Source organism: Crinia signifera, chromosome 1 (assembly GCF_055691185.1).
Source record: "Crinia signifera chromosome 1, ASM5569118v1, whole genome shotgun sequence".
Lineage (NCBI taxonomy): Eukaryota > Metazoa > Chordata > Amphibia > Anura > Myobatrachidae > Crinia > Crinia signifera.
Window position 1 is genome coordinate 13685402 of NC_139217.1, and position 24771 is coordinate 13710172.

At 47.1% G+C, this 24771-nt stretch overlaps 1 protein-coding gene across 2 annotated transcripts in view; it reads left to right on the forward strand.

Annotated features, from left to right (window-relative positions):
• The window catches only part of SLC40A1 (solute carrier family 40 member 1), a 78149-nt gene extending 57556 nt beyond the window's left edge, over window positions 1-20593 (forward strand). For both annotated transcript variants that reach the window (XM_083179195.1, XM_083179200.1), the window contains exons 4-8: window positions 9483-9598; window positions 13360-13486; window positions 15837-16079; window positions 16817-17464; window positions 19518-20593. In XM_083179195.1, coding sequence (XP_083035321.1) covers window positions 9483-9598; window positions 13360-13486; window positions 15837-16079; window positions 16817-17464; window positions 19518-19837 — 1454 coding nt within the window. In that variant the 3' untranslated portion in view covers window positions 19838-20593. The remainder of the gene's footprint in view (window positions 1-9482; window positions 9599-13359; window positions 13487-15836; window positions 16080-16816; window positions 17465-19517) is intronic.
• The last annotated feature ends 4178 nt before the right edge of the window (window positions 20594-24771 follow it).

Here is a 24771-nt window from a genome sequence, read left to right on the forward strand (position 1 = left end):
ATATCGGTGATCTAACACTAGATCACATACTACTATATCGGTGATCTAACCCTATATCACATACTACTATATCAGTGATCTAACCCTATATCACATACTACTATATCGGTGATCTAACCCTATATCACATACTACTATATCGGTGATCTAACCCTATATCACATACTACTATATCGGTGATCTAACCCTATATCACATACTACTATATCGGTGATCTAACACTAGATCACATACTACTATATCGGTGATCTAACCCTATATCACATACTACTATATCAGTGATCTAACCCTATATCACATACTACTATATCAGTGATCTAACCCTATATCACATACTACTATATCGGTGATCTAACCCTATATCACATACTACTATATCGGTGATCTAACACTAGATCACATACTACTATATCGGTGATCTAACCCTATATCACATACTACTGTATCAGTGATCTAACCCTATATCACATACTACTATATCGGTGATCTAACCCTATATCACATACTACTATATCGGTGATCTAACACTAGATCACATACTACTATATCGGTGATCTAACCCTATATCACATACTACTATATCGGTGATCTAACCCTATATCACATACTACTATATCAGTGATCTAACCCTATATCACATACTACTATATCGGTGATCTAACCCTATATCACATACTACTATATCGGTGATCTAACCCTATATCACATACTACTATATCGGTGATCTAACACTAGATCACATACTACTATATCGGTGATCTAACCCTATATCACATACTACTATATCAGTGATCTAACCCTATATCACATACTACTATATCAGTGATCTAACCCTATATCACATACTACTATATCGGTGATCTAACCCTATATCACATACTACTATATCGGTGATCTAACACTAGATCACATACTACTATATCGGTGATCTAACCCTATATCACATACTACTATATCAGTGATCTAACCCTATATCACATACTACTATATCGGTGATCTAACCCTATATCACATACTACTATATCGGTGATCTAACACTAGATCACATACTACTATATCGGTGATCTAACCCTATATCACATACTACTATATCAGTGATCTAACCCTATATCACATACTACTATATCAGTGATCTAACCCTATATCACATACTACTGTATCAGTGATCTAACCCTATATCACATACTACTATATCAGTGATCTAACCCTATATCACATACTACTATATCAGTGATCTAACCCTATATCACATACTACTATATCGGTGATCTAACCCTATATCACATACTACTATATCAGTGAATCTAACACTATATCACATACTACTATATCGGTGATCTAACCCTATATCACATACTACTATATCGGTGATCTAACACTAGATCACATACTACTATATCGGTGATCTAACACTAGATCACATACTACTATATCGGTGATCTAACCCTATATCACATACTACTATATCGGTGATCTAACCCTATATCACATACTACTATATCAGTGATCAAACCCTATATCACATACTACTATATCAGTGATCTAACCCTATATCACATACTACTATATCGGTGAATCTAACACTATATCACATACTATTGTATCGGTGATCTAACCCTATATCACATACTACTATATCGGTGATCTAACCCTATATCACATACTACTATATCTGTGATCTAACCCTATATCACATACTACTTTATCGGTGATCTAACCCTATATCACATACTACTATATCGGTGATCTAACCCTATATCACATACTACTATATCGGTGATCTAACTCTATATCACATACTACTATATCGGTGATCTAACCCTATATCACATACTACTATATCAGTGAATCTAACACTATATCACATACTACTATATCGGTGATCTAACCCTATATCACATACTACTATATCGGTGATCTAACACTAGATCACATACTACTATATCGGTGATCTAACCCTATATCACATACTACTATATCGGTGATCTAACCCTATATCACATACTACTATATCAGTGATCAAACCCTATATCACATACTACTATATCAGTGATCTAACCCTATATCACATACTACTATATCGGTGATCTAACCCTATATCACATACTACTATATCGGTGAATCTAACACTATATCACATACTATTGTATCGGTGATCTAACCCTATATCACATACTACTGTATCGGTGATCTAACCCTATATCACATACTACTGTATCGGTGATCTAACCCTATATCACATACTACTATATCAGTGATCTAACCCTATATCACATACTACTATATCGGTGATCTAACCCTATATCACATACTACTATATCGGTGATCTAACCCTATATCACATACTACTATATCGGTGATCTAACCCTATATCACATACTACTATATCGGTGATCTAACCCTATATCAAATACTATTATATCGGTGATCTAACCCTATATCAAATACTACTATATCTGTGATCTAACCCTATATCACATACTACTATATCGGTGAATCTTACCCTGTATCACATACTACTATATCAGTGATCTAACCCTGTATCACATACTACTATATCGGTGATCTAACCCTGTATCACATACTACTATATCGGTGATCTAACCCTGTATTACATACTACTATATCGGTGATCTAACCCTATATCACATACTACTATATCGGTGAATCTAACCCTATATCACATACATTGGTGTCTTCAAGCTTATTTTTCCACTGGCTGTATCAGATCCATACCAATTCTCAAAAGGCACGGAAATGACCAGTGGTGCTCTAAACTCTGGCCGAGGGGCTATCCTCTGGTACACTGGGCATTCCTGACAATACTTAAAGCAAAGGAAGGGGGGATTAAACACTGTGCGCTGCTGGGTGGATATGTCCATACCTTGCTGAATAGAATGCACACTGGACACACTGTATACTCAGTTTTATAAAGAGTAACATATATTGAAACAATTCACAGATAAAAAGCAACAAATACACATAAAAGTATCAATCTGATTTAGCACATTTGCAAGAATGATCCATGGAATAGACTAGACCAGGGGTGGCCAACCGGTCAGAGGTAAAGAGCCGAAAATATCGGTAGTCAAGCTAAAAAGCAGACATCATGCGCGCGCCGAAGGCGCATGCGCCCAAAAAAGGGGCGTAGTCTATTTTGACCCCTTGGGTGGGTGTGATACAAATATGCCTCCAATAGTGCAGTGCCATATATACATATGCCCCCAATAGTGACAGATACACATATGCCCCCCACGGTGCCGGGTATGCCCCCACAGTGCCAAAAAGCAGGTATGCCCCCACAGTGCCACAAACTGCTATGCCCCCACAGTGCCACAAACTGCTATGCCCCCACAGTGCAAATTTTTCAGCAGCAGCACTCACCGTTGTTGCTGCTGCTGCCGGGCGGGGAGAGGACAGTCTGGTTTCCCCCTGCAGTCCTCCTGTCATGTCACCGATGGGAGGAGAGCACAGCACACCGCGCGTCTCCTTCCCCCTCACTTCCCTGTGACTGGGCCGCCCACCAATCAAAGCTCACTGGCCGGCTCCTGATTGGCTGCTGGCCCACAAGCTCTGATTGGCGGACGGCCCAGTCACTAGGATGCACAGTAAGGGGTAGGAGAGATACGCGATGCGCGCTCTCCTCCCCTCAGAAGGAGAAGGGATTCAGGGAACCGGCAGCAGGGGGGACTGGGACAGACGGTGGGCGGCGGGCAGCAGTGGGAGCAGGAGCCGCACTTTACAAGGGGGAGAGCCGCATGAGGCTCAAGAGCCACAGGTTGGCCACCACTGGACTAGACTATATAATACAGAGTTGCTGTCCGATTAGTGTTAATATAAATGAGACATTGCTAAGTTGGTTACTGGCACAGATCCAATGAAGGTCGCCAAGCAAGCTGTATTAGTGGAGACAGTTTGTTTCCATTTGTTAGAAATGCACCCGGCCAACTTAGCGTGTAAGCAGTCCTCGCAGAGAAAGTCTGTTGGCCGATAAGTGTAACATCAAGGCAGCGTGATTGTAAATGGTGATGGAATAGCTCCGCTCTCCAATTGAATTGTTGAGTGCAGAGCCACAGGGGAGCCCGGTGTGTGGAGGGCTCAACCCCGTACAGTGGATAGCCGTGAAGATCTCAGCCTGAGAGAGATGGAAAGCAATCCGGCGGCTTACTTGTGCTGCTGGCGGTGGTGGTTGTCAGGTGGATACCAGGCAGGGCGGCTGCACGTGGAGGAAGACCAAGCGGCAAGTCAGATCGGACCCAGGAATGCAAACGTGCGGCGGAATTGATGTTGGCGAGTTTCGTTTTCTGTAGCAACCAGAAACTTTTTCAAGAGGGCGGAGCTATTCCAACACCATTTACAATCACGCTGCCTTGATGTTGCACTTATTGGCCGACAGACTTTCTCACCGGGGACTGCTTACACGCTAACAAACTGTCTCCACTAATACAGCTGCTTGGCGACCTTCATTGGATCTGTGCCAGTAACCAACTTAGCAATGTCTCATTTATATTAACACTAATCGGACAGCAACTCTGTATTATATGGTCTAGACCAGCGACCGGCAACTGGTGGACCGCAGTCCATCTCCGGACCGCAGAAGCCAGATCTCCGGACCGCGAATTACCAGAACGGTGGGGGACACAGATCTCCTCTGTCTGGCCCCATCCTGCTGACCTGCCCGCAGCTGCTTTGTGGAGCCGGGACTGCAGCCATCAGCACTGCTGCCAGGGCCGGTGCCACCACTAGGCAGCTCTAGGCATTTGCCTAGAGCGCCGGCACCTGGAGGGCGGCAGTTCGCCCTCACCCCCAGCATGGAATGACTTGCCTACCCCTGGTCTAGACTATTCAATGGATCATTCTTGCAAACGTGCTAAATCAGATTGATACTTTTATGTGTATTTGTTGCTTTTTATCTGTGAATTGTTTCAATATATGTTACTCTTTATAAAACTGAGTATACAGTGAGTCCAGTGTGCATTCTATTCAGCAAGGTATTAACACATATCCACCCAGCAGCGCACGGTGTTTAATCCCCCCCCCCTTCCTTTGCTATAATTCCTGTGTGAGTCCCAGCAGACTCACAGAAACACCTGCAGCAGTCGATACTTAATTCATACATCGATTCTTTTTTCACCCAATCTTTATATAACCCCTTCTTATTACATCAATATTTAAGCGCCGGATATTGCAGGTTGGAAGGTAGGAATACGCTTGACCACCCCCACCCTGCATACCCTTGTTTTTTATTCCTGACAATACCTCTTGGCTGAGGTATAAATGCGGGGTCCAAAGAACCTTGGCTGGATGCGTTGCAGTGTTTTCTCCTTCCCCCGATGCACATGTGCAGTTTCCAGCACCAACTGCTCGAGATTTCGGGGAACTAACAAATGATCTACTCTTTTCCCTTGTAAAGTCGCAGCGCGATACACAAATAGTTTTTTAACACAAAATATGTCACACCCTCTGGTGGTAAACAGCAATCACCCTGCCATTAACCACGTTTATAGTCTCAAAGACCAGATTGCTGTCATCACGATCTCACCCAAAGTCCTGTAAGTCCTGAATCCAACAGGGTTCCACTGGGTCTCTGTTTCCTGAGTTCTGGGCTTTGGTACTGGCATGTATCCAGACCTGGCTTTATTCAGCTTTCCCAGATTCAGGTGCCCCTCAGTCACCACTGCCAGCTCCTCGAATGTCTGGGGGTCCACTGGAAGGGCCCATTGCTGCACTGTGCAGTCTAACACCCACAGAGCCTGGTCCAGTGCGACTATCTCCACAATCCTCACTGCAGCGTTTTTATCCGGCTGTAACCAGGCCCCTGCAGGCTCAGAGCCCTCCAGCTGACAGTCATGGAACTATTGGGCTTTGCTGGGGCCTTTCACCCCAAAGTATAACTTTCTTAAGGACAGGTAGGAACTTGACTCGGCCACAGTCATATCCACATACATAGTGCCTGTAAAACAGGTCAGACCAGGTGCGCTCAAATGTGCAAAGGAATGCCTCAATGTCATCAGTTGTGGTCCACTCCGGTAGCCTTTCCCGGTCCTGCCCCGCTCTTCTCAGCTCCTCTAACTCCTCATGCAATAGCTGAATCCGGGCTAGCTGCCCTGCATGCAATAGCTGAATACAGGCTAGCTGCCCCTCATGCAATAGCTGAATACAGGCTAGCTGCCCCTCATGCAATAGCTGAATCCAGGCTAGCTGCCCCTCATGCAATAGCTAATTCTGGGCTAGCTGCCCCTCATGCAATAGCTGAATCCAGGCTAGCTGCCCCTCATGCAATAGCTGAATCCAGGCTAGCTGCCCCTCATGCAATAGCGGAATTCAGGCTAGCTGCCCCTCATGCAATAGCGGAATTCAGGCTAGCTGCCCTGCATGCAATAGCTCAATCCGGGCTAGCTGCCCCTCATGCAACATCTGAATCCGGGCTAGATGCCCCTCATGCAACATCTGAATCCGGGCTAGCTGCCCCTCATACAATAACTGAATCCGGGCTAGCTGCCCCTCATGCAATAGCTGAATCTGGGCTAGCTGCCCCTCATACAATAGCTGAATCCGGGCTAGCTGCCCCTCATGCAATAGCAGGATCCGGGCTAGCTGCCCCTCATGCAACATCTGAATCCGGGCTAGCTGCCCCTCATGCAACATCTGAATCCGGGCTAGCTGCTCCTCATGCAATAGCTGAATCCGGGCTAGCTGCCCCTCATGCAACATCTGAATCCGGGCTAGCTGCTCCTCATGCAATAGCTGAATCCGGGCTAGCTGCCCCTCATGCAAAAGCTGAATCCAGGCTAGCTGCCCCTCATGCAATAGCAGGATCCGGGCTAGCTGCCCCGCATGCAACATCTGAATCCGGGCTAGCTGCCCCTCATGCAATAGCTGAATCCAGGCTAGCTGCCCCTCATGCAATAGCTGAATCCAGGCTAGCTGCCCCTCATGCAATAGCGGAATTCAGGCTAGCTGCCCCTCATGCAATAGCGGAATTCAGGCTAGCTGCCCTGCATGCAATAGCTGAATCCGGGCTAGCTGCCCCTCATGCAACATCTGAATCCGGGCTAGATGCCCCTCATGCAACATCTGAATCCGGGCTAGCTGCCCCTCATACAATAACTGAATCCGGGCTAGCTGCCCCTCATGCAATAGCTGAATCTGGGCTAGCTGCCCCTCATACAATAGCTGAATCCGGGCTAGCTGCCCCTCATGCAATAGCAGGATCCGGGCTAGCTGCCCCTCATGCAACATCTGAATCCGGGCTAGCTGCCCCTCATGCAATAGCAGGATCCGGGCTAGCTGCCCCTCATGCAACATCTGAATCCGGGCTAGCTGCTCCTCATGCAATAGCTGAATCCGGGCTAGCTGCCCCTCATGCAACATCTGAATCCGGGCTAGCTGCTCCTCATGCAATAGCTGAATCCGGGCTAGCTGCCCCTCATGCAAAAGCTGAATCCAGGCTAGCTGCCCCTCATGCAATAGCAGGATCCGGGCTAGCTGCCCCGCATGCAACATCTGAATCCGGGCTAGCTGCCCCTCATGCAATAGCTGAATCCAGGCTAGCTGCCCCTCATGCAATAGCTGAATCCAGGCTAGCTGCCCCTCATGCAATAGCGGAATTCAGGCTAGCTGCCCCTCATGCAATAGCGGAATTCAGGCTAGCTGCCCTGCATGCAATAGCTGAATCCGGGCTAGCTGCCCCTCATGCAACATCTGAATCCGGGCTAGATGCCCCTCATGCAACATCTGAATCCGGGCTAGCTGCCCCTCATACAATAACTGAATCCGGGCTAGCTGCCCCTCATGCAATAGCTGAATCTGGGCTAGCTGCCCCTCATACAATAGCGGAATCCGGGCTAGCTGCCCCTCATGCAATAGCAGGATCCGGGCTAGCTGCCCCTCATGCAACATCTGAATCCGGGCTAGCTGCCCCTCATGCAATAGCAGGATCCGGGCTAGCTGCCCCTCATGCAACATCTGAATCCGGGCTAGCTGCTCCTCATGCAATAGCTGAATCCGGGCTAGCTGCCCCTCATGCAAAAGCTGAATCCAGGCTAGCTGCCCCTCATGCAATAGCGGAATTCAGGCTTGCTGCCCCTCATGCAATAGCGGAATTCAGGCTAGCTGCCCTGCATGCAATAGCTGAATCCGGGCTAGCTGCCCCTCATGCAACATCTGAATCCGGGCTAGATGCCCCTCATGCAACATCTGAATCCGGGCTAGCTGCCCCTCATACAATAACTGAATCCGGGCTAGCTGCCCCTCATGCAATAGCTGAATCTGGGCTAGCTGCCCCTCATACAATAGCTGAATCCGGGCTAGCTGCCCCTCATGCAATAGCAGGATCCGGGCTAGCTGCCCCGCATGCAACATCTGAATCCGGGCTAGCTGCCCCTCATGCAATAGCTGAATCCAGGCTAGCTGCCCCTCATGCAATAGCTGAATCCAGGCTAGCTGCCCCTCATGCAATAGCGGAATTCAGGCTAGCTGCCCCTCATGCAATAGCGGAATTCAGGCTAGCTGCCCCTCATGCAATAGCTGAATCCGGGCTAGCTGCCCCTCATGCAACATCTGAATCCGGGCTAGATGCCCCTCATGCAACACCTGAATCCGGGCTAGCTGCCCCTCATACAATAACTGAATCCGGGCTAGCTGCCCCTCATACAATAACTGAATCCGGGCTAGCTGCCCCTCATACAATAACTGAATCCGGGCTAGCTGCCCCTCATGCAATAGCTGAATCTGGGCTAGCTGCCCCTCATACAATAGCTGAATCCGGGCTAGCTGCCCCTCATGCAATAGCAGGATCCGGGCTAGCTGCCCCGCATGCAACATCTGAATCCGGGCTAGCTGCCCCTCATGCAATAGCTGAATCCGGGCTAGCTGCCCCTCATGCAATAGCAGGATCTGGGCTCACACCTGCCGGCGTCACTGGCCACTTTACCCAAAACATCAAACAATCTCTTATGACACGGTGGCCCTTTAGGCTGGCTGACGCACCCAACCTGTGCACAATGTGGAACCACAGCCAGTTCATCTGTCTTACCAGGGTCTGTGTTTTGGGTTGCTGTGGTTTTGCAATGTGACCCCCCACGTTGTGACAAGGAATCACAATATTACATTACCGGCCTATCACCCAGCCACTATTCAGCATTGGGAGCCATGACCTCCTGCCCTGGACACACATATAACAGGAAGCAACAGCTGCTGCTAATCAGCCAAACATTGATCACATCAGTTTAGGAAACCTGGACTGGATCTAATGTTCCTGCTGCTGCTCTAAAACCTGGACTGGATCTTCCACATACAGTATAGGCTGTCCTGCCACAATTACTAGTATAATATTATTATTTGTGTTATTATTATATTATTACTACTTATTTATTGTTATGATGACAATGATGATATTGGTGTCAGCGGGGTGTATCTCTCTATTGGGGTACAGTACTGGGGTGTGCCTAGTAACGTCTGTCTCCTCTCTCCCCATACAGTGGCACAGACCTCGCTGATTGTACAGAATGTCTCTGTCATTATCTGCGGTGTCATCCTGATGGTGGTCTTCTTATACAAGCAGGAACTGCTGTCCATGTACCAAGGATGGCTCTTGGTGAGTCTATGCCATCAGTCCCATAGAGGGGGCAGGGGTTGGAGCGCCAGGATAAGGTGCCAGGTGCATTGCCGCTAATGTGCGCTCTGCAGGAAGCTGCCATACGATTGTTAGCTGGTTTCCTAGGCACACCTGCGTTATCCCGGACACTCCCAGCGGTTTCCTAGGCACACCTGCGTTATCCCGGACACTCCCAGCGGTTTCCTAGGCACGCCTGCGTTATCCCGGACACTCCAGGTGGTTTCCTAGGCACGCCTGCGTTATCCCAGACACTCGCAGTGTTTCCTAGGCACGCCTGCGTTATCCCGGACACTCCAGGTGGTTTCCTAGGCACGCCTGCGTTTCCCCGGACACTCCCAGCGGTTTCCTAGGCACGCCTGCGTTATCCTGGACACTCCCAGCGGTTTCCTAGGCACGCCTGCGTTATCCCGGACACTCCCAGCAGTTTCATAGGCATGTCTGCGTTATCCCGGACACTCCCAGCGGTTTCCTAGGCACGTCTGCGTTATCCTGGACACTCCCAGCGGTTTCCTAGGCACGCCTGCGTTATCCCGGACACTCGCAGCGGTTTCCTAGGCACGTCTGCGTTATCCCGGATACTCCCAGCGGTTTCCTAGGCACGCCTGCATTATCCCGGACACTCCAGGTGGTTTCCTAGGCACGCCTGCGTTATCCCGGACACTCCCAGTGGTTTCCTAGGCACGCCTGCGTTATCCCGGACACTCCCAGCGGTTTCCTAGGCACGCCTGCGTTATCCCGGACACTCCCAGCGGTTTCCTAGGCATACCTGCATTTTCCCGGACATTCTAAACGGTTTCTTAGGCACGCCTGCGTTATCCCCGACACTCCCAGCGGTTCCTAGGCACGCCTGCGTTATCCCGGACACTCCCAGCGATTTCCTATCTATACCTGCGTTTCCCCTAACACTCCCAGCGGTTCCTAGGCACGCCTGCATTATCCCGGACACTCCCAGCGGTTTCCTAGGCACACCTGCGTGCTGCAGGGAGCAGTTTCCGTACCCTTCCCGCATTATATTCCTATCACCAGAATGTGCTGCAGGGAGCAGTTTCCGTGCACTTCCCGCATAATATTCCTATCACCAAAATGTGCTGCAGGGAGCAGATTCCGTACCCTTCCCGCATTATATTCCCATCACCAGAATGTGCTGCAGGGAGCAGTTTCCGTACCCTTCTCGCATTATATTCCTATCACCAGAATGTGCTGCAGGGAGCAGTTTCCGTACCCTTCCCGCATAATATTCCTATCACCAGAATGTGCTGCAGGGAGCAGTTTCCGTACACTTCCCGCATTATATTCCTATCACCAGAATGTGCTGCAGGGAGCAGTTTCCGTACCCTTCCCGCATTATATTCCTATCACCAGAATGTGCTGCAGGGAGCAGTTTCCGTACCCTTCCCGCATAATATTCCTATCACCAGAATGTTCTGCAGGGAGCAGATTCCGTACCCTTCCCGCATTATATTCCCATCACCAGAATGTGCTGCAGGGAGCAGTTTCCGTACCCTTCCCGCATTATATTCCTATCACCAGAATGTGCTGCAGGGAGCAGTTTCCGTGCACTTCCCGCATAATATTCCTATCACCAAAATGTGCTGCAGGGAGCAGATTCCGTACCCTTCCCGCATTATATTCCCATCACCAGAATGTGCTGCAGGGAGCAGTTTCCGTACCCTTCCCGCATTATATTCCTATCACCAGAATGTGCTGCAGGGAGCAGTTTCCGTACCCTTCCCGCATTTTATTCCTATCACCAGAATGTGCTGCAGGGAGCAGTTTATGTACCCTTCCCGCATTATATTCCTATCACCAGAATGTGCTGCAGGGAGCAGTTTCCGTACACTTCCCGCATAATATTCCTATCACCAGAATGTTCTGCAGGGAGCAGTTTCCGTACACTTTATATTTTATTTCCTGTTGGAATAGAGACAGACGATCTCCTGTGAAACCAGCTGATGTGCTCACAGTACACATGTGATATTGGTGTTGGCATGTGACTAGGCCTGGAAGAGTTGCTGAGCCTGCAGCCAGAGGGTAAACAGAATGTCTGTACAGCATGCGGAACGCGAAAATCAGGGCAACTGCCCACCAGGCACCAGCGTTATGCCACATGCCCCCACTGTCCACCAGTGTTATGTCACATGTCACCTCTGCCCACCAGCGTTATGTCACATGTCACCTCTGCCCACCAGCGTTATACCACATGTCCCCTCTGCCCACCAGCGTTACACCACATGCTTCCTCCACCCACCTGCGTTCTATCATATGCTTCCTCTGCCACCAGCATTATGTCACGTGACCAGGCCTGGAAGAGTTGCTGAGCCTGCAGCCAGAGGGTAAACAGAATGTCTGTACAGCATGCGGAATGCGGAAATCAGGGCAACTGCCCACCAGGCACCAGCGTTATGCCACATGCCCCCTTGGCCCACTAGCATTATGCAAAATGCCCCCACTGCCCACCAGTGTTATGTCATATGCTTCCTTTGCCCACCTGCGTTATGTCACATGTCCCCTCGGCCCACCAGTGTTATGTCATATGCTTCCTCTGTCCACCAGCATTATGTCACATGCCCCCTCGGCCCACCAGCATTATGCCACATGCCCCCACTGCCCTCCAGTGTTATGTCATATGCTTCCTTTGCCCACCTGCGTTATGTCACATGCCCCCTCGCCCCACCAGTGTTATGTCATATGCTTCCTCTGTCCACCAGCGTTATGTCATGTGACCAGGCCTGGAAGAGTTGCTGAGCCTGCAGCCAGAGGGTAAACAGAATGTCTGTACAGCATGCGGAACGCGGAAATCAGGGCAACTGCCCACCAGGCACCAGCATTATGCCACATGCCCCCTCGGCCCACCAGCATTATGCCACATGCCCCCACTGCCCACCAGTGTTATGTCATATGCTTCCTTTGCCCACCTGCGTTATGTCACATGCCCCCTCTGCACACCAGCGTTATGTCATATGCTTCCTCTGCCCACCAGCGTTATGTCATATGCCCCCTCTGGGAACCAGTGTTATGTCACATGCCCCCTCTGCCCACCAGCGTTATGCCACAGCATTATGACATACTGTTTACATCTTCTATCCTTTCCACCATGTGCTTTTTGGCCTTTCTCTTAGACACGGTTGCCCACCAGCTGTTCTCCCCCATGCCACCCTGCAGCCTCTGCCACCCACCACCCTCCAGCACGTCTCTCACACACCGTCCTTACCAGTAGCTGTCAGAGTCCGTTGGTGGCTCCAGTTCTGAGCCGGGTGGGTCTGTATCATTATCCCTATATGCAATGCATGGAGATTAAAGTAGAGTCCGGACACTGATTTCCTGGAGATCGCACACAATACGATGTATGCAATAGGCTGGGAGTGTGGTGTCATCCCTGCGGGCAGTTAGCGCAGTGTATGGGCACCTTTATACTCTGCTGAAGATATGGAGGACATTTACTATAGCTTCTAGCATGGAAAACAGCTGCTGTTGCCCGGAGCAACCAATCAGATTCTATCATTTTCTCAGATGCAATAGAGAAAATGACAGAATATTGTTGCTATCGGCAATGCCAGATCTTTTTCATTTTAGAAACTTTTGGTAAGTTTCTCCAAATGACTCCTCCTGGGATGGGAACATGGTGGAAGGAGATTATTATCAGACGTACTCCCCCTTTATGTGTGTTATAAACAGATTTCCATATAATATATCCGGCTCGGACTCTGATCTGTGCTTCCTCTTGTGTTGTGACTGCACAGACTTTATGCTACATCCTGGTTATCACCATAGCAAACATCGCCAATCTGGCCAGTACCGCCATGGCCATCACCATACAGCGGGACTGGATTGTTGTTGTTGCTGGAGAAGACAGAAGCAAACTAGCAGGTACGTTGTATGCATAGTGACTGCTGTCTGGGCAGCACCCGGGAAATATACATTGTATTGTGATGCTGCTGTTAGACCCAGAGGCTGACACATTTCACATTCTGCATTTCTCCCCCTTGTGGAGGCAGATTGGGGAGATGACATTCAGCAGCCTGAGTACTTACTCACCTTACCAGCAACATACAGCTATTCCTCTGATAATAATGATGGCGTTGGTACCTTGTCCCATTTGGAACAATAGTTTTACATCTGCAAGCCATTCCTGTCATTAGGGGACTGGTCTCTGATTGGCTCCTGTTTGTGTTAATAGGCTGTGAGTCCCACATTCCCATGAGGTCTCTGATCTTGGCTGACTGTATGCTGGTGTCTCCCTGCTGCCTGGCTGAATACTGATCTTGCTCAATTTTGGAAACCAGTTTACTCCCGCATTGCTGCTTTAACCATTTAACGCTGCTAATCTGGCCTAGTTTTACACATGTCTTTGTTTGTGTTTTAGTCCTGTTGTTTCCTACTTTAGCTTATCTACTATGATGTCCCATTTATTTCATAAGTTCCTACTGTCCATAGTTTAAGACCTGACATCCTAAGTACTGGTAACATCCGAAGTACCGGTAACATCCTAAGTACCGGTAGCATCCTAAGTACCGGTAGCATCCTAAGTACTGGGCTGCTGTTATTGGCAGAAGACCTCTCTTGCGTGACTTTTACTGCATATTACTTAAGTTATTTATGAACAGTTTTTAGTTACAAATGGAAACAGTAAGACATCAAAACTTGTAAATAACACCCTTACAATCTATAGGGAAATAGGTATTGATTCACAGGGATTACTGCTACCTGGAATACTGTGTTCAGTTCTGGAGGCTAGGAGCTAAATGAAATATCCGGTGAGAAGCAGGAGGTCTGGGACTTTGTTTGAGATTGGCCGTACTATTATTTATTTACAAAGGCACAATCAGGTTGGTTTGGCTTGTAAATTATTGCCACTTTAAAAGTACTGCTATTGTCACACAAAGTCCCTCACCTCCTATTCTTGTTGCATTATTACATTATTACATTAAGCACCTGGTCTGCAGAACTATATAAATACATTAAATAGCATACAAAGAAGGCCTCGGCCTACACCACAAAACACGTCTCGTGGCATATTGTTAGGGCACCGCATGTAATAAATTCCAGCACTGCCGGCTGAATGATATCGTATGTGACTGTGGGAGCGCACAGAATGAGTGTGCACGCTGCCCAGTTCACCTGGTGACTACATATCTGGCTGCTAAAGAGCTGGATCCAAGGGGTGGCACAGAGCTGCTGCCTGATAAGGTGGGCGCTCTGCACAGCAGTTTAGCACTGAGCAAGGAAAAAAAAAAAAAAAAACATCATTCCCACAGCTCTGAAACCATTCGCCAGTGACCATTGTTGGTTTACAACCATCATTGGTCAATCAACCTTACTAGCTACTGATGGAGCTGCTCCCATTAGCAATTATATCGCCATGCGCCATCCCCTGCCCCTCCACATGAGTCTGACAGAATGGGGGGCGCACAAGACGCTCAAGCTCCCCATTCTGTAGGAAGCCCTTTGCAGCCATCTCCCATTGTTGCCCATCCCCCCCCCCCCCCCCCGCGCTCACTGCCCTCTCCCTTTCTTTCTCCCTGAAGCAGAGACGAGCAGGGAAGCACCTGCTCCCCCCACCGCCTCGCTGATGGGACGTGCGAGCAAGTGAGGCGTTCCCGCATCCCTGTCAGCTGGCCATGCCCCACGCCACTGCTATGGATATCTCGTGCTGGCGGACTGGCTGAGGCTTGCTCCATCTGTACCTCACATATTCAAACCCATCTCCTGTGGTATTGCAGTCAGACACTCGTTTCATTGAGCCATCTGCCCTTGGATAGAAAGCTAGAGAATTCTTACTATTGGAAGCTGACCTTTTACTTTCTGAAAACATGGTCAGCATTGCAGATGAGCCAATCTATGTAGTGTGTGTGGCGGCACGGGATTGGGGGTCTGGCTGCACACTACATAGTGTTATTTACTACAGGGTATTATATAATATTATAATGTGGGATGCACTTTTGATCCCTATTATAAAAATAGAGGGGAAGGGTTGGCACCAGTTCCTTCTGGCACAGGGCACCACAAAGTCTAGTTACAGCTCTGTCTGATTATGACAGGTCAGTGCCAGTATGAGAGGTGGGCAGAAGGCTGGAAACCTGCAGACACAGAGATGTGGGCAGGCCAGCTACTGCATGCCGTAGCTCCCCGTTGTGCTGTCCCTGTGGGGTTACATAACACTGTACCACTGATACCACAGTGTGGTAATGATTATCCCTGTGTTATGTCTTAATAACAGACATGAACGCTACAGTCCGGCGGATTGACCAGCTAACAAATATATTGGCTCCATTGGCTGTTGGACAGATCATGACCTTTGGCTCAGCTGTTATTGGCTGCGGATTCATCGCTGGCTGGAACCTTGTGTCCATGTTTGTGGAATACCTGCTGCTTTGGAAGGTCTACCAGAAGACCCCAGCCCTGGCCATGAAAGTGGGGAAAAAGGTGGACGACCAAGAACTGAAGACTTTAAACATTAAAGGTAACTGGGATTAGCTCTGGATCGCTGTGTCCATCCCCCAGAATCTGTGATTCCAGCTCACTAGGTCAGGTAATGGTAGTAGATACTGCCCTGGAACTCGTTACACCCCGATCATTGGCGCCACGTCTTACAATGAGAACACAGGATATGTAGGTGAATGACTAAAGTGTCATAGCTCTAGGGTCAGGTTTCCCAGCAGAGCAGGCATGGTGATTTAGCATCAACAGAAGGTATCAATGGCAGGCATGACCACTTAGTGGTGGCACAACATTGTCACAATGCCAGATCTATAGCTTGTTCTTGGTTTTACTCCTGCTGACAATTGGAGTGTAGAACCTTTTCTTATGTGCCATTCGGTCCTTGATCCTCATATGGTTGGTATGTACAATGGATGAGCTGCACCTCGCACTATCTGTGATATATTGTATAGGGTGGGGGAATCAATTTTGGGCTTTGTCATCTGCTTCCCTTCTCATTCTGTCATATTTTACTTTCCCTGTAACCATGGCATCTATAACTGGTGCATTATGAGGGCATGCATAGGGGTGACCGGGGTGAGGATGCCGGTGTTCAGAATACCAACGCCGGCATCCTGATGGAGGTCAAATAAGTGTACAATCCACCTAAGATAGCAACGCTGGGTTTATCAGTAAGTTGGCTACTGGAAGATTAATTTCTATATCACAAAATCAGAATTGTTGGTTCAGTGTTTGAAGTAACGTGTATGTTTTGTTCAGTGATCGATCCTGAGAAGCCCACGGAAGATGTGCGCCTTATGGGGGACAAGGCTGTGGTAGCAGTTGAACTTCCCAAAGAGACCAGCTGCAGTGAGAAGATAGCTGAGCCCTTCCGCACCTTCCGAGATGGGTGGGTGGCATACTACAACCAGTCAGTGTTCTGGGCTGGCATGGCCCTTGCCTTCCTCTACATGACTGTCCTTGGCTTCGACTGCATTACCACTGGGTATGCCTACACACAAGGTCTGAGTGGTTCTGTCCTCAGCATCCTCATGGGCGCTTCTGCCATTTCTGGAATTATGGGAACGGTGGCTTTCACCTGGCTAAGACGGAAATGTGGTTTGATTCGTACAGGCTTTATCTCAGGAATAGCTCAGCTCTGTAGTCTTGTGCTTTGTGTGGTCTCAGTCTTCATGCCTGGAAGTCCTTTGGATCTCTCAGTTTCTCCATTCCAAGATGTTGGTGCTTACTTAATTGAAGGTGATATCTCACCCACAATGTCTCCAGTTGGTGGCCTTCAGGAGTTCTTCACAGCCAACGCCCAAAACCTGCTGAGTAACTCCAGCTCAACGATCAATGAGCCTGATGCTTCCCCACCCTTGATTTCCATCAGTTTACTCTTTGCTGGAGTGATTGCAGCCAGAGTAGGTAAGTGAAATCTAATATACTTGTGATTCCATGTTACTTTCAGCACTGGGTTTCTACGCATTTAACCATTAGTATGGGTTGTGACATAAAATACAGAGTAAGAGTAAAGCAAACTGCAGGCTATTGATACGTTATCTTAGAAGATGTAACCCAGTTGTATTCAGGGATAGGTTTTAGCCTCTGGGGAGCCCCACGTGTCTATGAGTTTAGACTCTGAGATAGAAAAGGACATTGTAAGTCTTCATGTTTCTAAGTGAGGCAGGCATCATCAGTCAGCATGGTCCCAAGGAGGCTGATGCCCTCAATCAGCATGGTCCCAGGTGAGGCTGATGCCCTCAATCAGCATGTTCCCAAGCAAAGCATCATCAGTCAGCATGGTCCCAAGGAGGCTGATGCCCTCAATCAGCATGGTGCCAAGTGAGACTGAAGCCCTCAATCAGCATGGTCTCAAGGAGGCTGATGCCCTCAATCAGCATGGTGCCAAGTTAGACTGATGCCCTCAATCAGCATGTTCCCAAGCGAGGCACCATCATCAGCATGGTCCCAAGTGAGGCACCATCAATCAGCATGGTCCTGTGTGGTTCCCTCAATCAGCATGGTCTCAGCTGAGGCAGATTCCCTCAATCTGTATGGTTTCAAGTGAGGTGTGCACCATCAATCAGCATGGTCCCAAGTGAGGCTGATGCCCTCAATCAGAATGGTCCCAAGTGAGCCTGGTGGCCTCAATCAGCATGGTCCTAAGTGAGGCAGATGCCCTCAATCAGCATGGTCCCAAGTGAGGCAGGCATTATTAATTAGCATGGTCCCAAGTTGTGGGGACAGTATACTAGGCAGCAGCTTCCCTAATATATGTAAAGTTATAGCATCCATACTTTTACTAACAGCAGGGGACAGTCTAGTATAAACTAGCTGAGGTCCCCGGCATTGCTCAGGTTTGGATGTGCAATTACCATTACTTGAACTTTGTCCTTGTTTTGGAGGAACATTTTATGAGGTATCAGTACTATAGAGGGTGGCATATTTGGGTTGAGGGATCGGTGCAGTAGAGTGTGGCATATATTTGGGTTGAGGGATCAGTGCAGTAGAGGGTGGCATCTTTGGGGTGAGGAATCATTGCTGTAGTGGATGGCCTCCTTCTTTTGTTTTAGGCTAGACTGCTTGCCATGCCCAGAGTGTGACCGGCAAACACCTGTCTGTGGTTGGTCCCGGATTGGACCATAGTTTTTTATTTCTTAAACCCCATTTCCTCTACCACGTTTATGTTTTGCACCTCTGCCATACCTTACATCCCTGACTCACTGTACATACATTTTTATATATATATATATATATAGATAAATCATGTGCTTGTTTATCTATGTACAGATGAAGGCCACGGGTTTGTCCTATGGCTAGCTACAGTACCTTTCCAATACAGTCAGCATATTTAAGCTCAATAACAATAAAAACTCTACTACGTGACCAGAACATATTGACGACATCTACAGACAATATTTTGTTAAAAAAACAAGAACTAAAACTTTTTACAGCAGAAGAATGTGGGGCAATGGCCACATAAACATACATCCTTCTAGTCACACTAACAAACGCCCTTCTAACATACACCCTTCTGGTCACACTAACATACACCCTTCTGGTCACACTAACATACACCCTTCTGGTCACAATAACATACACCCTTCTAGTCACACTAACAAACGCCCTTCTGGTTACACTAACATACACCCTTCTGGTTACACTAACACACGCCCTTCTGGTCACACTAACACACGCCCTTCTGGTCACACTAACATACACCCTTCTGGTCACACTAACATACACCCTTCTGGATACACTAACATACGCCCTTCTGGTTACACTAACATACGCCCTTCTGGTCACACTAACATACGCCCTTCTGGTCACACTAACACACGCCCTTCTGGTCACACTAACACACGCCCTTTGTTCTCAGCTGGTGAAGAAGATGCGCCAAACAATCGATAATTGTCCTATTTATTTTCATGTTGTTTTTAATCTGTGTCTCATCTGATGACTTTATTTTTTTTTTCAGGCCTTTGGTCCTTTGATCTGACAGTCACTCAGCTCCTCCAGGAGAATGTTATTGAATCCGAGAGAGGCATCATTAATGGTGTCCAGAACTCTATGAATTATCTACTTGACCTTCTGCATTTCATCATGGTGATCTTGGGTCCAAACCCAGAGGCCTTCGGTTTGCTTGTTCTCCTGTCCGTGTCCTTTGTTGCCATGGGGCACACAATGTATTTCCGGTTTGCCTACCAGAACCTTCAGAAGAAGCTCTTCTCCTGCTCTTCCTCTGAGCAGAAGATCGAGGCCAGCGACCAGCAGCCTGGAGTCACCACTGTTATTTAATGGCAATTACACACTTTCATTACTTTGGGTTGTGTGGTATTATGCAACAAGTGTTTTGTTATTGTGTACTATGTATAAAGTACACAAGATATTCAGGGAGTCAAGAATGGGAATTTGATAACAGACCCAGACTGTCAACACTATAGATAACGTGGTGGCTTTCGATACAGTTGACCCTGTACATCAAAGTCTTTGCTCTCTGCTCTATTTAGTTTGGGATTCTTTTTGGTTACATATAATAAAATTAGATTTTCTTGTTGAGTATTTAATTTCCATACTGTGTGACTTATAGCACTACACTATGTAGAGTTCAGGAGGGTGTGAACCCAAATAATGATGAAATGCATCACAGTCAAACCAACCAAATCCCGTTTTCTTTAGCAAATGCGTTTCGAGACAAATCATTTGGTAAAACAGGGAGTAAAATACCCGGTTTGACCCTAAATTCGCTAAGGTTCCGAAAGACATAGATGACACCTAATTGGTTGTAGCTCCACTGGGGTGGTCCGCCATTGTTAGAGAGCGGAACCTCATAGTGGGCCGCACTGCCTGTAGGACATCTCCTCCTCTAGGGACCAGCTTCCAGATTGTGCAATTTCATTATACCTATGTTATATTTAGAGATGTGCGCTGGATCAGTTTAGCTGGATCAGTTTCGCTGGATCAGTTTTGCTGGATTCGGATTTGGCTCTGATTATTTAGCTTTGTATTTGGACTTTTTTTTTTTAAAGTGAATAAAAAAAAGCTAAAATGACATCATTTGGGTATGTTTTTGTTCCCATCAATAACATAAAGTTTGCGGACAGCTTTGACCACCTCACATCTCACAATGTTGTTTTACATTTTTCACCAATATTGGCCAAATGCCGCAGTGAGTTGGCGGGTGACACTAAGGGGGAAATTTACTAAGATGGCAGTTCTATTTTAGATGGGATGCTGCTATAGGCAACCAATCAGAAACTATCTATTATCTTCTAGAATGTGCTAAATAAATAAGACGTAGATTCTGATTGGTTGCCCAGAGCAACAACCCATATGAAATAGAACTCCCCACCCTTTGTGAATTTGCCTCATAGTGACAGAGCAGCGACACTAATACACAGCACATTATTGTCCATTAGTCACAGTACACCACACCCACACAGTAGTACCCTTATACATGTTACACCACACAGTAGTACCTTATACATGTTACACCACACAGTAGTACCCTTATACATGTTACACAATGCAGTAGTACCCTTATACATGTTACACCACACAGTAGTACCCCTTATACATGTTACACCACACAGTAGTACCCTTATACATGTTACACCACACAGTAGTGCCCTTATACATGTTACACAATGCAGTAGTACCCTTATACATGTTACACAATGCAGTAGTACCCATTATACATGTTACACCACACAGTAGTGCCCCTATACATGTTACACCACACAGTAGTACCCTTATACATGTTACACCACACAGTAGTGCCCTTATACATGTTACACCACACAGTAGTGCCCTTATACATGTTACACAATGCAGTAGTGCCCATTATACATGTTACACCACACAGTAGTGCCCCTATACATGTTACACAATGCATTAATACCCCTTATACATGTTACACCACACAGTAGTGCCCCTATACATGTTAGACAATGCATTAATACCCCTTATACATGTTACACCACACAGTAGTATCCTTATACATGTTACACAATGCAGTAGTACCCCTTATACATGTTACACCACACAGTAGTACCCTTATACATGTTACACAATGCAGTAGTACCCCTTATACATGTTACACCACACAGTAGTACCCTTATACATGTTACACAATGCAGTAGTACCCCTTATACATGTTACACCACACAGTAGTGCCCTTATACATGTTACACCATACAGTAGTACCGTTATACATGTTACACAATGCAGTAGTACCCCTTATACATGTTACATCACACAGTAGTGCCCTTATACATGTTACACTACACAGTAGTACCCTTATACATGTTACACCACACAGTAGTGCCCTTATACATGTTACACCACACAGTAGTACTCTTATACATGTTACACAATGCAGTAGTACCCCTTATACATGTTACACCACACAGTAGTGCCCTTATACATGTTACACCACACAGTAGTGCCCTTATACATGTTACACCACACATTAGTACCATTATACATGTTACACAATGCAGTAGTACCCCTTATACATGTTACACCACACAGTAGTACCCCTTATACAGTACATGTTTCACCACACAGTAGTACCCTTCTACATTGCAAACCACACAGTAGTACCCTAACACATGTTTGATCCCACATTAGTACCATTAAGCATGTTACACCACACATTAGTGTCCTTACACATATTACATCACATAGTAGTACCCCTTATATATTTTAGACAACACAGTAGTATCCTTATACATGTTACACCACACAGTAGTACTCTTCTACTTGTACACCACTCTAGAGCCACTTATACACATTATACCATGGTAAATCCCCTCTTCATTCTTCATTGGTCTTCCTCCTCATTATACCTCTTTCCCTTCCCCCCACCACCACACAAGTATTCAGTATGCATCCAATATAGTGCAGGATACAGTGCATGTCAGAACAGTGTGGGTTACAGTGCAGGTCACATGCAGTGTTGGTCAAATACAGTGCAGAATAGAATGCGTGTCATATACAGTGCAAGATACAGTGTGCAGCAGATACAGTGCCAGTTAAAGTGCTCGTCAGATATAGTGTGTGTCATATACAGTGCAGATTAGATATAGTGCAGGATACAGGGCCGAATACAGAGAGTGTCGGATACAGTGCGGATTAGATATAGTGCAGGATACAGGGCCGAATACAGAGAGTGTCGGATACAGTGCGGATTAGATATAGTGCAGGATACAGGGCCGAATACAGAGAGTGTCGGATACAGTGCGGATTAGATATAGTGCAGGATACAGGGCCGAATACAGAGAGTGTCGGATACAGTGCTCTTCCGATGCAGTATTGTTTACAGCAGGGATGGGGAATAGGACGGAGTAAAAAAACTGAAATTGAGAAATTCAAAATCGGCTAGTGTGGGAAAGTTGTGACTTGACCTGAATAAGAAAGGTGCAAAAGCTTTTTGATCTGAGTCAACATCTTCTGTTCTGACAAGAGGCCTGAAGTTTCACTTTTTTGGTGAAAATGACGAAAAGTTTGAAGATGCTCCGATCTAGTAAAAATTATGTCTGTTGAATCACTGCCTTTTGGCCCTTATTCAAACCTGATCGCAGTAAAAATTTGTTCTAAAAATGGGCAAAAAAATGCTGCACTGCAGGGGGGGCATATGTAACAGGTGCAGAGTGAGTTAGATATGGGTGGGGTGTGTTGAAACTGAAATCTAAATTGCAGTGTAAAAATAAAGCAGCCAGAATTCAACCTGCACAGAAACAAAATAACTCACACAAATGTAACTCTCTCTGCATATGTTACATCTGCCCCCCCTGCAGTGCAGCATTTTTTGCCCATTTTGAGAATTTTTTTTTACTGCGATCAGGTTTGAATAAGGGCTAAAAGGCAGTGATACAACAGTTCACAGAAAAGCCTCATTACCTTTTCACTAGTAATGATGCAGACAGTTCATACATTCGGCCTGCTATCATTTAGATAGCAGCACCGATATGGACAGGGGCGCTCCTGTCCTTTACCGCACGCTGGCTCCGTCATACATGGGGGAGAAGCGGCATCAGTGCACATAACGTGCGCTTATACCCCTACTCCCCCATAACGATCTTTCATACATCTGCCCCATTGTGTCTTATCAATAAGAGTGTCTGGTTGTCAGATCTTGCTAATAAGAAATAACTGTTACAGTCTGTTATTGAAAAACAGTAACTGTTACAATAAGTATTACAAGTAACAGTGTAAACTGGTTAATGTATCATTTTAAATACATACCTCCCAACTGTCACGATTACAGCGGGACAGTCCCGATTTTCGGGTCCTGTCCCGCTGTCCCGCTGTCCCACCCGCGGCAGGCATTGTCCCGCTGCGGGGGGTGGCAGTTGGGAGACCCCCCAATCTAATAGAATAGACGCTGTGCGCATGCGCACAGCGTCCATTCTCGTATGAAAATGAGGTTGCGGCTTATTAGCACACACCCTAATTTGCATATGCCCCGCCCCTTTTTCGGGCGCTCGCGCGGAGAGTGTCCCTATTTCCCCAACACAGAAGTTGGGAGGTATGTAAATATCACTAAACATTAGATGTATTTGTTTATTACATCATAATACACTTCAACGTATTTAACTGTTAATATATTGGTTTATCTTTGGCATAACTATTTGCCATAATGCAGCCCTTTCATGTTCCCAGCATAGGGGATGCAAATGGGTCATTTATCAGGGATTTTTTCTCCCGCCAAAGTCAGTCACTTTGGCCCTTATTCTGATCGGTGCGGCCGGAGCCGATTATGCGGCCAGGACCGTGTGTGCGAAACCCCGCCTTCCATACGGATCGCCAACTCCGTCCGTATGCGGTAAGAAGCTGGCCGAACGGACTGCACGTGTATTTTTCACGGAATACGCCTCCTCCATCTAAGGGAACCTCCCCCATCATTCGATGGTCGCAGACCATCGAATGCAGGACCGAGTGCTCCACCAGCTCCCGCAACCTCAGACCACACGGACATTTTTCCGTGCAAAAGCAGGGATCTGGGCGGGCAGCTGACATCCGGCAATGTCATATGTCCGCCCCCTACACGTGCATCACGGCCGCATTACCATACGTACGCCCAGCGTTTTCATGGGAACTCCCATGAAACGCGGGGCGTATGCATATGGTAATGAGCCCAAATAGCCCTTCACGCCCCTCTCCACCCCCTGTTCGGAGTGTTCACATATCATGCGGAATTTCGCCGTACGCCCCGCTCGCACATGCGC